Here is a 15387-nt window from a genome sequence, read left to right on the forward strand (position 1 = left end):
TCCATGCCATCATCTCAACATTAGACTATTTTGTAACTTTTTCTGTAAGATTAGTCTAAAACCCTTAATCTGAGTCTTACAGAAAGTGTCTGGACATCAGCAAAATGCAAACAAACTTTCTTCCAAGGCTTAACACACATAGTTTTGAATCCCACAACCAATGCAGTCCTTCCTAGCAGAGACCTCCTGAGCTTAGTCTTTACCAGCACAACTTTTATTAACCTTCTGATCTTCTGAATCCTGACAAGAATCTCTCATCAAGTACAGATTAAGACATTTTAGGGCTGATTCTTTAGCTACAATCTCCAGACCTTTCCAAACTCTTCCTACAAGCCAATTTAAAAGGCTCCTGAATGACATCGTCAAGTACTATCACAACAATGACCCCACTTTGTGGTACCAAATTATTTTTTTCAATCAGATTTTATTGGTACATTTTAGATATTCATAATTGTAGCCTCTTAAAGAATGATGCTGGTAAAATGGCTTTGCACATGCTGAAGATTAAAATTGGACACATTTTTCACCATTCACTAAACAATTGTGGTGTATCAAAGGTCTAAATATTAAAACAGAGACATTAGATTTTTTTGGAAGAGAGAATAAGTTGAGCTCTTGAAGACATTGGTCTGGTACCAAATTCTGTCTTACTTACTTTTCTTGTTGCTGAAACAATATATCTGACACTCAAAGTTACAGAAAGAAAGGTTTAATTAGCTCACCATTTGTAGAGATTTCAGTTCATAGTTAACTGGCTCTAGTGCAGGGTGACATGGCAGCAGGGCATTGCAGAGGAGAAAGAGTTCATGTTGGGAAGAAGGCGGCAAAGCATTGAAGTGAAGAAAAAGAAAGTGAAAAGTAGTCCCTTTTCTAGCCTTCGTAACTTACCCAGTCCTTCTATTTTATCCCCAAGCCCTAATCCCTTATATCTTACCCAGGCTACTGACCCCTAGGGTGGCTGTCATTCACACCTGAGACAGAGCATGCTTAATCATAGCATGACACTACGAACCAACCCAAGCATTACATTGTTGACCCAGCATCACACACCCTAGATCAGCCATCTACAAAAACCCACCTATTACAACACGAGGCTTTGAGTTCACATCTAGACAGAAGCAGTAAGAGGCCTTAAAGATGGGTAAATTTCATTAGGCAAAAGGAGATGTTGCTATGTTAGGCAATTGTTTAAACAGTACATTTAGACATTCCTCAAATGAAAGAGAATATGACTTCTTTGAAAGAGGAAAATAAGTTCTGTATGTACAAACAATAGTGAGCCAAAGATTGTTACATAGTGAGACTGCAGAAGTAACCAAGGCTGTATTGAGGGTTTACCTTTTATTCTAAAGGCTGTACAATGTCACAAGTAAAGGACCTAAAATATCCCCCAGCTGGGTTTGTTTGTATATGTATCATGATACTTGAAAAAAAAAAAAAGTCAACGTTTTAGTAAATATAACTCTTTTTCAGTTAGATGTTTTGATCAAGCTATTTATGTATGTATGTATGTATGTATGTATTTGTTACATGGTCTCACGACATAGCTCAGACTCAGAATGATCCTCCTGCCTTACCCTCCCCAGTGCTGGGATTACAGGTATGTGCTACCATACTCTGTCTTGGTGCACCAGGCTAGCAAAGCATGTGGTACTGGGGATCAAATCCAGGTCCTTGTGCTTGCCTAGGCAGGTGCTTAGACCACTGAGCTATCTCTGTGGCCCATGCCTTACATTTATTGTAGCCCCAATGGATATAACAAAGTTTCTTTTAGAAGAAGCATTTAAAAAGTGTTATGATTGTCACTAAAGGTAAATGCCTGTTCTTTATCTGCCTATCTGCCCCTGTCTGTCTGTCTGTCTGTCTGTCTGTCTGTCTGTCTGTCTGTCTGTATTCAGGTGTGACTCCCTAGGAATATAATTAGACTAAAATAGGTGTTGTGTATTATTATAACTTATTAAAATTCAGATCCTGTATTGAAGGAAGCTAGCTAATGTTTGGAGTAATTAGGATTATTTCCCTGTGGATCACTTGGCATCATGAGCTGGAGAAGTGAATTCTGAACAGAAAGGAGGCAGTAGAATTTGTTATCAGGGTTAGAGGTTCAGATAACAAATGTAGTCCGCAATTTTCTTTCAGCATTTAAATTGCACTTTCCGAAAGGAAAAGGAAATGAACTATGTAGCCATTCATGTATAAAATCTATTTAGAATAAGAAACCAATGCTTATCCGACAGCTTATTACTTTTGTGTGGTTTTTGTCCAGTTGCCAATGTGGTCTACTTCTAATGATCAAATAATTATTAGTTACTTATTATAATATCAGTTCTGGAAAAGTCAGTAATTATTATGAGATATTTGTGTTTTGTCCTATTCTTTAACTAGTGTGCCCACTCTTTAGTGTTTACTATGTCACAGAATTGTAGAGCATGTGCTAAGGATGAAAGAATGGACAAATGTGTCCACACAATCACAAAAAGACAAATGTCAGGAAGAGAATGTACATGGTTCTTTAAGATCATGTAATGAGGACCAGGGAGATGGCTCAGTGGAATAAGCACTTCCCTGGCAAGTGCAAGGGCCTGAGTTCAATCCCCAGATCCGCCAAAAAACAAAAACAAACAAAAAAGATCATATAATGAAATGACCTGATGATGACTGGAAAGAAAGATTCCCCAGGAAAATGGTGACTCTTCTAAGGTCTAAAGTATTAATAGAGCCATAGAGGCTAAGGAGAAGGACCTGAAAGAGACATACACATCTCATTTACCACAGAGAGAAGGTCCTTAGTGCCTGTGTGTGTGAGAACTTGTAATAGTCAGAGAATTGAAAATTGGATGGAGGGTGAGCAGAAGTGTGGTGAGCAATGAGGATAGAGGGCAAGCGGTGAGCGGACCTTGAAAGTCTGTGAGGCTAAAACAGATTTGAGTGTGATGAAAATTCATGATCCTTTTTTTTTTTTTTTTTTTTTTGAGGGGATGGGGTGGAACTGGGGATTGAACTCAGGCCCTTGCGCTTGCCGGGGAAGCGCTTATTCCATTGAGCCATCTTCCCAGCCCCAGTCATACGATTTTAATTTAGGAATCATTTTGAAAAGTTAACATTTTTATTGCCCAAAACAGATTGAATGAGTTCAAATGAATATCTTTAAACTTAGGGAACTCCTGGAAATATAGGAGAAAATTACTGATGACATGGTCTAAGGTAAGGACAGAGGAGCTGGAGTGCAGTTGACAATTTAAGTTACAATTAATAATTTATAAAGGTAAGTTAGGAGTAGGAGTCTGGGAAAGTGTAACAAGAATGCTTCATGAATTCTGACTTCTTAAATCAGATAACATGTTGGGAGGGTAAAGAGGGTATATTCGTACTATCTTCTTAATAAGAAGGGGATAAAATATTAGATGTCTGTGGGAAGGACACAATTGGAATGGTTGGAATTTTCGATAGAGTAGAGACAGTTTGAAATATAATGATTAAGGCTGGAGAGATAGCTCAGTGGTCTAAGTGCCTGCTTGGCAAGTACAAGGACCCAAGTTCGATCCCTTGTGCCACATGCTGTGCCAGCCCTGGAGCTGTGCTGGCCTTGAAACCACGTGTGGTGGTACACACCTCTAATCCCAGTGCTGGGGAGGCTGAGACAGGGGGTTCATTATGAGTCTGAACTGCGTAGTGAGACCCTATATCAAATAAGTAAATAAATAAAAATTAAGAAATATTATGATTAGGTAAATTAATATGAAAGAGCGAAAATGATAAAAAATTGGGAAGTGCTTTGAGGTTGGTGATACTAAATTTGTCATGGAAACAATCTGCTCTGTTGTATGATTATATGACTTTTTTGAGAAATTCTTAACAGAAGCATAAAGGAAGTTGGTAATTGAGCCAAGATTCAGAAGAGTCAGGGATGCTAAGGAATTCAGGGCATTGATGTTATTAAAATTAAAGAGCTGTGTAATTAAGGAAGTAGAAAATAAAGTCAGTTAATAGGACTTGGAAAACTGTATCTGTCAGTGGACTAGAGGTTCAGTAAGGCCAGACTGCTATTTTATTTCATGTAATTTAGTCAGTGAAGTTGATGGAAAATAGGATTTGGTCAGATAGTAGGATAATTCAAATCAGGACATTAGAGCTAGAACAATTTTTAGGGTATATCAAATTCCACATTCTGACCACGCTAATGGATATCTTAGGAGAAGAGGAAAGGGCATTTGAGGTGAATTAGTGAAGAAACACCACGGTCAGCTTACTGGGAGGGTTACTGCCGTGAGTGTTGGATACAGTAAGGTATTAAGCAAGTATGAATTGGAGAAATATGTGCAAGATATATGGAATAATAACGTCGACTTCTTTATTTTCGTGGAGTATTAGTTGTCACCATTCCATGCAGAGCATAATAGTATTCAGTGTACTTTCCAGTGCAATGGGTAGTATGACCTCAAAATTTTGTATTACATTTTATGTTACATACTTGTGTCTTACCTATGTGGTAACATTTTAGTTAAAATGAGACCTCTGAGGTATCTTTATTTTCTTCTACCTTAAGTCATAAAAGTGTGAAATTCTATACTCAAATATGCATGTATACTATATTCACATTTATATCAATGATCTTTTTAAAAAAATTTACTTAACTCTTCCAGTATTCTGTGAATAATCATAAGCATGATTTCTTCAGCTGGTAAATCTATCAACCTATTGAGTCTTTCTGCTGATTTAGGTTACTTTAACTTATCTTAATTAGGTTCCCTTATGCATCAAGGGGCAGCTGCTCAGGTACCTGAGACAAACATGTCCAGGAGGGCTGGGATGCACGACTCAGAGAGCACTTCTGGGGTCTGTCATCCTCCAAAGGCCTAGTTGCTCTCATTCACATAGAAACAGGGTGGAGCGCTAAGACCATGAGTTAGGGTGTACAAGGCTGCTTAAGGACTAGTCTTGGAACTGTGACTCATTCCATTGGCTAACACAAAGTCCAGTCAAGATTCCAGGAATGGGAAATAGACTATATTTCACTGGAGAAAGTTGCATGTCACTTTACAGAAGGAGTACAGATGCAGGAATGGAAATAACTGTAGCTACTTTAAAATAATAATAATGGTAACATTTTGTGCTGTAAAATGTAGGCTAAAAGAAACCATGCAACTGTGTATGGCAAGTCTCTATTCCGGCTCTACTTTCCCCACTTCATTATCTTGGGTCCTTGGATAAGTAAGTTCTCTGATTCTCACTTTTGTATTCATGCAGCAGAGAAGGCAGGAAGGAATGCTGTCCTGGTTGAATTATCTGTCTCCTATACCAGTGGTGATTGGTTCAGAGAACTGATTTGCATTTTATCATTGCCAAGTATTGTTTTTGTTCTCACAGTTCACATTTTTTAAAATATGGGAATCCACAAAACTACCTGAAGGAGTTAATAGTGCAGAGCTGTCTCCTGGGATTGCTCCTTGTGCTTCTACGATGGAGGGGCTTGCCAAGGAAGGAAGGTGGCTGGGAGTGTGGAAGGCTGATGAGCGAGAGTCTTGCATTAACCCTGCTGTGTTCCATTTTACATTTGGTGCCTTTGACATTCTCTCCCACCAGAGCAACCCTGCCTTACCCCCACCCATTTGTGTACTAAGAGCTCAGAGGTTAGGGTAGAGGCAGAAAGCCACTGAAGTGCAGAGGAGGACACAGAAAGACTGAAATGTTTGCAGTGAAATGAAGCAGAGAGTGATGAACAGATCAGATCGGTGGAAAGTAGACCGTTAAGAACTTGTTATACAAAGGGTGGGAATAGACAAGGAGGAGGGCATTTTTTGAGGATCAGCTTGTGAAAGTATCCAGCATTGCCCTATAAGCACAATTAAAGCTGCAAACAATGAATTAAATGTAATTTGTGGGCCAATCTAAAGGTTATGCAAATGATACATAAAATAAGAAAAATCTCTTTTGAGCTACTGTGTTGGATATGACCCCCATTATATGACGAACAAGATATTAATATGAGTCATATATTATGGGGGCCTCCTAGTGAAAAAAAGAGCAGTGACCATGGTGATCTTTTTATATTGCACTATAAAATACTTAAAGAAAACTATACTTAGCTCAAAAAATTTTCACAATTATAACACACCTAGTAATTAGTAGCCATTTTTTTAGTGGCCATTTTAAGAAGCAGAATATTACTAGCACCCACAAAATCTCCACATTCCCTCCTTGGTGACTGCCTGTACCCCAACAATGGAGATTACACTCTTGTTTTTATCCCTATAGAATAGTTCTATTTATTTTGGAATTTTCATGATGAATCACACAGCATATACTGGTTCACATCTCATTGCTTTCACTCAACTTGGTGTTTTAAGATTTATTTTTGTTGTTGGGTATCATTCTAGTCTGTTCATGTTTGTGTTAATGGAAGTATTTCACTGGGAGACTACACTACCCCATATGCATTTATCATATTAGAGACAGACATTTCTGTTATTTTGAGGTTTAGGTATTCTACCACATATGCAAATCGTATTTTGAGTTTTAATTTATAGTGATTAACTTAAATAAAGTAAGGTTTTTATTTGTGTGTGTATTATTAATTTTGAATAACAGTTTCTGGTTTGAGAAAAAGAGGAAGGGAACACATGGACAAATTCAAAAGTTAATTTTGGGGTGATGTTTGGGAGCCAGCAGGAGTTTGGTTTCCAGGGAGTGATGTTGCCATGCAGAGGTCTAGTGTGAAATGCCCTGATGCTGTGCACAGAGGGGAGGCAGCCTGTGGGTATTGGGGGTTGTAGAAGAGATGATGCTTAATTTTACATTCATGATGAGCCTTTGGAGGACATGCTCAGTGCTGACTCGGAGGATTCATATCGCTGTGATTGTGAAGAATGGATTAGAGTAAGGACAGAAAGACTGCATAGTTGTGCGTAGAAAAGGCAGTCCAAGTCTGCAGGACTAGCTGCATGGGGTGCTTCTGTTCTTTGCTAACGTTGGACCAGTCCTGTTCCATTTTTGAACTTCATTCCTCTCCTGTGAACCACAAAGGTATTGTGGGAATGAAATGAGTTGGTCTGTGTTAATATGCTACAGCTATGTAAGGAGTCCGGGGGCCTCCATGCACTCCTGCTGTGGGCCCACGCTGTGGCAGATGTTGAGAAGGGGGACTTGGAATTTAGTGTCCCTTCAGCCATGTAATGAAGGCCTCACATTTCAGCTAGTGTTGCGGGCACTAATGTGGTTAAGTAAATTACGTGCATGCTTAGAAATAACAGTAAGTTTTAGAGTGGGTGAAGATTCTGCAACCACATAGGCCATATTTGAGTATCTGATCCTCCTCTTCTTTATTGTATGAATTTAGTGAAATTGCTTTTCTGTGTTTCATGATTCTTAGCCCACAGAATTGTTTTGAAAATTAAATTAGTTATTGCAGAAAAAATATTTAGTACCTGTGATGTAGTAAATAATGTTATTGCCTTTTTGTCTGGGTTTTCTAAGTAGCAGTTGGCTGGTTAACTGCATGAAAGAGTGTTATTCATTTCTCTATCCTTGTGTTTCCAAGTATGCACCAGGTTACCCCATTGGTATTGCTCCACCCATATATATTCCATTCAGTTTCAACCTGCATTTATGCCCTGCACATTTGAATATAAATACTCCTCACTCCAATCTTTTTTCTTCTTTGTCCCCATTTCCTGGTAGGTTATGGTCTTGAGTTGTTTCTTTGGCAGTCTTTTGATGAGTGAATACAGTATTTGTCTTATGCTTGTGGACTGGTTAGTGGAGGGATTAAGGTCAGCTTCTCTTTTGTACTTAATGCCATACTCTAAAAGTTACACTGATTGTTTCTTCTGCACATTATATGGTTAAATTATATTGAGTTTGTGATTAACAAAAGTCCTCCCACTTCAACTCTTAAATTTTTTGTGTTGTAAAAGTTAATTTTTCACTTCATTGACTAGTGTATTTCCATGTGCCGGCTTGGTGCCTGAAGTTAGAGACACTCCTTTAAGAGTTTAGAATGTTCTGGAATATCATGCATACAAATAGACTTGTAATAAAAGTATAATAGTGGCAGATGTTGCAAGGACTATATGGTGACACAAGGAAAGACACCTAATCCTCACAGTGAGGAGAGAAGGAGAGCGTATATCAGTGAACACAGTCGAGGTACAAAAAACTGTTGGAGAAATCCTCATGGAGGAGAATGTCATAACTACAAGCAAGAACCTAGCCACTCAGAGACAAAGAAAGAATGCTTCAAGTAGCAAGGATGACTTGTACTCCAGCACTGGACAGCACAAGCATTTTGTGAACTATATAGACTGCATGTGGTCACAATGTGGCACACACACAGCGATTGGGGGCAGAGAGGTGGACAACTAAGCAGGTGCAAGTCCTCAGTTTTCATGTCACAGTAGGGAATTCATACTTAACCTTACTAGAGGGAAATATTGTAGATTTTAGAGAACACAGTTAGGTAACTGTATACTGAAACAAAAAATACTAGACTGGCAAGTAGCATGAATTGTGAATGAGAAGAATTGGGGCAGAAGGAAGGTGGCTGATGGAGGCTTTTTATATCACACAAGTGAGAAAAAAAAGTTCGGAATAATGACCAAGCCATGGGCATGGGAATTTAGAATAGGGAACTTTTTTTTGAGAGGCTTATCGCACAGATATATTTTGAATACTTAGGCACCTTTAGCACCTTCTTTTGTAGAAAGTTGCTTGCTAGAGAAGAGATCCATATCTCTCACAATGTACTAAACTAAAATCAGAATGGATCAAGGATCTAAATGTTCAAACAGAAGCACTTAATCTGCTGGAGATGAAACAGGTACAACTCTTAAAGACAGAGGCCTAAGCAAGGACTTTCTGAAGAGAGCAGTAAGTACACAGAAGAAATAATATCAAGAATAAACAGATGAGATTGCATTAAATTAAAAATCTCCTGTGCAGCAAAGGAAACAACCAGCAGAGTAAAAAGAACAACCTACAGAGTGGGAAAGACATTTAAAAGCTACTACTTGGACAGAGAGCTAATATCTAGAATATATACAGAACTAAAAATATTGTATCTCCCCAAATAAAAGATACAACCAAAATACAGCCAACTGAAACTAATAGACACTTCTCAGAAGAAGTACAAATGGCCAATAAATACATGACAAAATGTTCAACGTGTCTGGCCATTAGACAGAGATATATTAAAATAACACTGAGATTCTGCCCTACTCTGGAAGGAATGGATGTTACCAAAAAATCAAATAATAGCAAATGCTGGCAAGACTGTAAGGAAAAAAATACATATGCATTGATCATGAGAACATAAGCTAGAACAACTAGTGTGGAAATTGGAATGGAGATTCCTCAATAAAATAAAGAGAAATTCCAGTTGCCTCAGCTTTCCCCCTTCTAGGTATCTTCCTGAAAGAGTTAAAGACATCATTTTATAGCAATCCATGCATTTCCAGGTTTATGGCTGTACACTCCTAATAGCTAAATCTCAGAAGCCTTCTACATATCCATCAATAGATGGGGATGGATAAAAAATGATGGCATTTATACACAGTGGAGTACTACTCTGCTACGAAAAGCATAAACTTGAGCCATTTGTAGGAAAATGGGTGCACCTTGAGAGTATAGTAGTAAGTGAAGTAAATCAGACACACGAGATTGAATATCTCACAATTTTCCTTATATAAGAAACCCAGATTATAAATAAAGAGCAAAATAAAAAGGAAACAGGGATCTAGCTCTTTTGAAAAAGGGAAGGAAACTAAGAAAGGGGTGAGAGATGAAGGGGGAATAAAAATACTTAAGATCTGCCATGCATGTGTACCAACTCCCCATGAGGAACTTAGTCATTATGTGCTGTTTTCATTTGTATAATGCTTTGTTTGGTAGTGTGAGCTTCTCAATTTTCTTTCCACTCTTTCCTTTTGGTATTTTTCTCCAGGATTATTGCTGGAAGATGATAGGAACTAGAAAGCCTTCTCCCTATCCTAAGTTTAGCTCTTTCCACTTTTTAGAGCTCTGTACATTTAGTGTTCAGCCCAGCCGTGGCAGGAGGCAGTGGGTCCAACAAGGATATTTGCTTATTCTCCTCACAGGCACAGAAGGATTTCTTGTTTGTTTGCTAGGAGACTAAGTTTCCTTCTCCAGAAGTTTTGATGATCATAGCTTTTAGAAAGTAAGGAAGAAAAAGAAAAGTAGAGGAAAGGTCTTACAGGAAGAAAACCTAAAAAGAGCTGAGTTTATCACCTCAATTTCTGTACTCTGTATGCATTGTCCTTCAGCAAATTTCTTCTTTTGAAGAAAAAAAGCTTTTCTTATTTGCGCATGATTGTAATGCTCACTGATTACATTTGTTGTAGGGAGTTGGTACAACACATCTTAAATGTTTTCCTTCCCTCTTCCTACTTCCATTTCCTGGTCCCTTCCCTTTTGCAAAATATCTTTGTTTCTTGTTGTCTTTCTTTTATTTTTCACTGTAACTTATTTACACTTGGGTTTCCTGTTCTTTGGTTATTTCATATTTCACACATAAAAATAGATTTTTAATCATTTTCTAATGGAAAATTCTTTTATGTAGTAAAACTGTAAAACATCTTACTTCCAAGCAGTGTAGAAATCTAAGTTTTTTTAAAAAAAGTTTATTTTGGCTCTTTTGTTTTCTTACAGTCAGACTTCTTATGTGTATACCGTCAGCATATAAATGGGTGGTTGAGTTCACAGAAGTACCCTGTTGTATTGATCGTAGCTTTTTCTTTTCTGAAAGTGAGATTTCATTTCTTTCCCTTTGTGCAGGGAATCAGCAGTCTCTTCAGTTCTTTGAAAGTGGTGCGTCTCCTACGCCTGGGCCGTGTTGCTAGGAAACTGGACCACTACCTGGAATACGGAGCTGCGGTCCTCGTGCTCCTGGTGTGCGTGTTTGGACTTGTCGCCCACTGGCTGGCCTGCATATGGTACAGCATCGGAGACTACGAGGTCATCGACGAGGTCACCAACACCATCCAAATAGACAGCTGGCTGTACCAGCTGGCCTTGAGCATCGGAACTCCCTACCGGTACAATTCCAGTGCGGGAACATGGGAAGGAGGACCCAGTAAGGATTCTCTGTATGTGTCCTCGCTCTACTTTACCATGACAAGCCTTACAACCATAGGGTTTGGAAACATAGCTCCTACCACAGACGTGGAGAAGATGTTCTCAGTGGCCATGATGATGGTTGGCTGTAAGTATCTTATCTTTTTCTTTTTTCAAAACATTGCTATTCACCATCTTCCTGGCTCCCATCTCTGACAATGGCTAAGTTTTTTTTTTTTTTTAAGTTTTTTTTTTAGAACCCCGCCCACAATGGTTAAGTTTTTTTTGTCTTTGGAAAGATGTTTTCATCTCTGTCATTTACAGCTGGTTTATAATTTTTATTCCAATTTAGAAAATACACATTTACATATGATATTTTACTCTTTAGAATATGCTGGCACATGAAAAATGGTAGGGAGAAGGCAGTGATGGTGAACCTTTTAGAGCTTTCAGTGGTAACCAATAGCCCACTGCAGCCTGCGTGCCATAGATTTGCCACCCCTGGGATCAAGTAACCCAAAATTCAGAATGGGGACTCTGTGATTCAGTTCTGTTTATAGTGTAGTACCTGGCAAAGTGCTCTTGTGGGCGCCAGTGCCAGCATCTAGACAGGATGGCACTTGCTGTAGGTTTTGTTTGCAATGCGTGACATTCCAAAAAATCCAGACAGGACTTGACATGAGATACATAGTTTAGACAGTATCTTAGTTAATAACTGAATTTGTGAATTAAAAATTGACCTTAGGATATGTACGTCCTTACAGGTGAGACCACAAAAAAGTCTACAGATCTCATCTCTGTGGGATATATGACAGAGGGAGTGAATGGTGAGGAGGCAAGCACAAGTGTCTGAGGGTTAGCTGCATCCGCGAGAGAAGTGTCTTCATGGTGTTCCTGAGAGTAGAAGGGCCCTTCATGAGATCAAACACTACATGTTCTGTGCTCAGATTAAAATTGGATGACATCAGAAGACCAGAATGTTTAGGAAATACAATCCCGAGAATCTGTTCTAAGGCACCTTGAAGGGGACTTCACCGTCACCTGTACCTTCAAGGTGACTCTGACCTGCGCAGACTAGTTCTGCTAGCTAAGGCAACCTTAAGATTGGCGTACTAAAAGTATAATTAGCATCATAGCACATCACGATCCTTGAGATTGTGCTCACTGGTTTTTGGTCTAAGCCATCTTACCTATTTTTTTTTTTTTTTTTAGAGTACAAATTACAAAGGTTGAGATTTTGATACTGATGGGACAGATATTAGAGCCCAGTGGCATTGACTGGCTCATGAAAGGCAAATAGCTTGGGTCTAAGCAAATAAGTTTCATTGCTGAAAATACCTCAAAGCTATCAGAGCACCAGTGTTAGCAGTTTTTAGTTTCTCTCACACTAATCCTTGTATGTACAGATAGAGAAAAAAAGAATCCACAGGTTCTGTTTGCAGGTCAGAGCTTGCAGTTAGAGGGAACATTAAATTCCAAGTGCTATTTGCTGTAGGAGTTTTCAGGAGGAAAATATTCTAATACACAGAGGAATTTCTGATGGTCATTTGAACTGATACTTCACATATCCAAGATGTCTTGGGAAGACATATTGGCAAAAATGTGCTTTGTAAGTTCTGAAGGCAACAATTTGTCAGAGGTGGTATTTAGTATGATACTGATTATAACATTTTTGTCTTACACTCGTGCATAGATCTTATAAAATTATTTTTTGAAGTAATTATAGTTTTGTGGAGGCTGTAAAGATAGTACAGAGAGAATCTGGGTTCTCTTGTTTTGTCTATTTTCCATAAGATCAGCAGAATGTCATTGGTAAGACATTCGCCTACCAATGTCACTGACCTTGGTAGGAGAATACGTGGGATCATTCTATTGCATATGCAGATTCCTGTGTTTTCTAGTGCAGTTGAGCTATGGAGCTGTTCTATTACCACAGAGCTCTCCCCGTGTGATCGGCCCCCCCTTTCCAGGCATCTCTAGACATTTTGAAGTAGTAATCTGTTCACTATTGCTGTGGTCGTGTGATTTTCAGAATGTTGCGTAAGTGGAATAATGTAAAAAATGTGACTTTGAAGTTGGTTTCTCCCACTTAGCACACTGCCCTTGGCAACCATCTCAGGAGAATGAATTGCACAGTTTGTTTCTTTTTTATTTCTAAATATTATTTCATGATTTATATATAGCATTGTTTAGCCATTCATCTATCGAAAAACATTTTGGTTGCTTCTATTATGGGGCCATTATAGATGAAGCTGCTATAAACACCTATATATATATATTCTTAATTCTCTAAAATAAATGCCCAGAAATAATGTATGTTTATATCTATAGTTATAAATCTCTCTCTCTCTCTCTTTCTCTCAGAATGGATATTGTAACATAGTTCATTTTTTATGTATTTGGTATAGGGTCTTATTACACAGCTCAGCCTTGTTTTCAGCTTCTGCAGTGTTGGGATTACAGACTTGCACCACCACACCTGGTCTCAGTGGCCTGCTCAGCACACCCAGGGACAGGGTTGGCATGGCGTGCAGGCCTGGGGATCAAACCCTGGTCCCTGATCTTGCCTAAAAGGGTGCTTAGTCCACTGAGCTATCTCACTGGTGCATGTAATATAGTTCTTGATAAGAGATACATAGGAAAATTAGGATCTATGTAAAGTTGAAGGACAACCTTATTTGCTTTGTTTCTCAGGCTTTCAACGTAAGAATCATGCTCAATTCTTGTTTTCTTATGTTTTACATCCAAACAAAGCAAGGCCTCTGGGCTTGGCCTTCAAGACACATTTGCTTGTTTCTTTTTACTTCCATAGCTGACCACCCAAGACCGACTCTCAAGTATCACTGACCTGAATTTTACGTAAGTTCCTATAGGCTCTTTCTTTTGGTGTTCATGCCTCACTGCCTCTTGTAGTGTAGAGGAATCCAACGTCCCTCTTAAAGTTGGTAACATCAGCTGTTCTCTGCTCAAGTCCCTGCGATGCACATAAGATAAATTCTGAGTCCCCCACTTCCAGGGCCTCCAGATGCAGCCACTGTTTTGGTTTCCAGGTTTCCTCACTTTCCTTTCCACTGTTGCTAATTTTCTGTTCCTCTGAATCAATGCTAGCTATCTCTAGTATTATTTTTCCTATACTAATACCACAGACGACAAACAAAATGAGTCACTAGTGTGTTAGAACCCAATGTTTGCTCCAGCAAGTTTGAAGTGTTGGGGGAGAGGAGTGGGGAAAAGAAAGAGAGGGGTAGAAAGCATGAAAACCAAAGCTTTCACCCGTGATAGGAATCTGGTTTGCTTCCAGCAGCACTCCTGACGTGTACCTTGGTAGCTGTGGAAAACCTTTTACTAAAAAGCTGATGTAGACATCAACTGCTTAAATTCTGTTGAGAAAAAAATAGTCACTATTTGTCAGTAATTGCTTCTTTTTCTAGAGAAAGTTTCCAGGAAAACTTAGACTCTTGTCTGTCTCAGCAAAACTTAGAAAAACTTAGAAATTTCAATGGCAGCAAATCCAACTCCTAGTCCTTTAGAGATATACTTCTTTCTCTGGTCTTCTGTTGAGGATTCCCAGGCTCTCGGCATTTTTTTCCTCAGGTTGTCCTTTCTGGGTTTGGCATGAGTGATGCTGAGTGACCTGTCAGCTCCCCAACACAGTCAGGTTTTGTTCATTCTCCTATGTCTGACACTTCATGAAGAAATGCAAATGCTCTGCTGATGTTCGTGAAATTCAGTGCTGATGGGTGTTAGTAAAAGAACATTCTTGCAGTTTCGTTCTGTGGCAGTTGTGGAAAATAGCCATTTTTTTTTTTTTTTTTTTAAAGATCGAGGCTATGGGTAATCTCTCTGCTAATTTGCCCACTAAATACTTAATGATGCCTTTCTGAAATTTTTTTAATCCATTTCATTTACATAATCTTATTATTGAGCCATTAATAAGTTTCCATTTTCCAGAGATTAGCAGACTGACTAATTTTGCTGCTCTTCAGAAAATACTTCATTGTGTTTTGATGTTTACAAAACAAAGGAATACAAGTATGGAATTTTTCTTACCTGGTTATCTTTTAATATATTTTAATGAATCCTTTTCTAAAGATTCATCAAAATGCAGTTATTTAGTTCCTTCTTGATTGGTAACTTATCACATAACCTGTATTTTAGTTGAATTTAGCTACCATAAAGAGCTCTATGTTTGTATCTTTTATTACAACTTTACAAAAGAAAAAAATATAACATGAAAGTTCATGTATGAGTAACTTTTTCATAAATAAGTTATAGCCAAACATAAAATTGTTATCCATATGTATATGGATAACAATTACA

At 38.4% G+C, this 15387-nt stretch overlaps 1 protein-coding gene across 1 annotated transcript in view; it reads left to right on the forward strand.

Moving 5' to 3' along the window:
• The window catches only part of Kcnh5 (potassium voltage-gated channel subfamily H member 5), a 420336-nt gene that overhangs the window by 134200 nt on the left and 270749 nt on the right, over positions 1-15387 (forward strand). The window contains exon 7 of the mRNA XM_004624802.1: positions 10789-11215. Within this exon, the coding sequence (XP_004624859.1) occupies positions 10789-11215 (427 nt within the window). The remainder of the gene's footprint in view (positions 1-10788; positions 11216-15387) is intronic.

The sequence above is a fragment of the Octodon degus genome, unplaced genomic scaffold (assembly GCF_000260255.1).
Source record: "Octodon degus isolate 3935 unplaced genomic scaffold, OctDeg1.0 scaffold00007, whole genome shotgun sequence".
Classification (NCBI taxonomy): Eukaryota; Metazoa; Chordata; class Mammalia; order Rodentia; family Octodontidae; genus Octodon; species Octodon degus.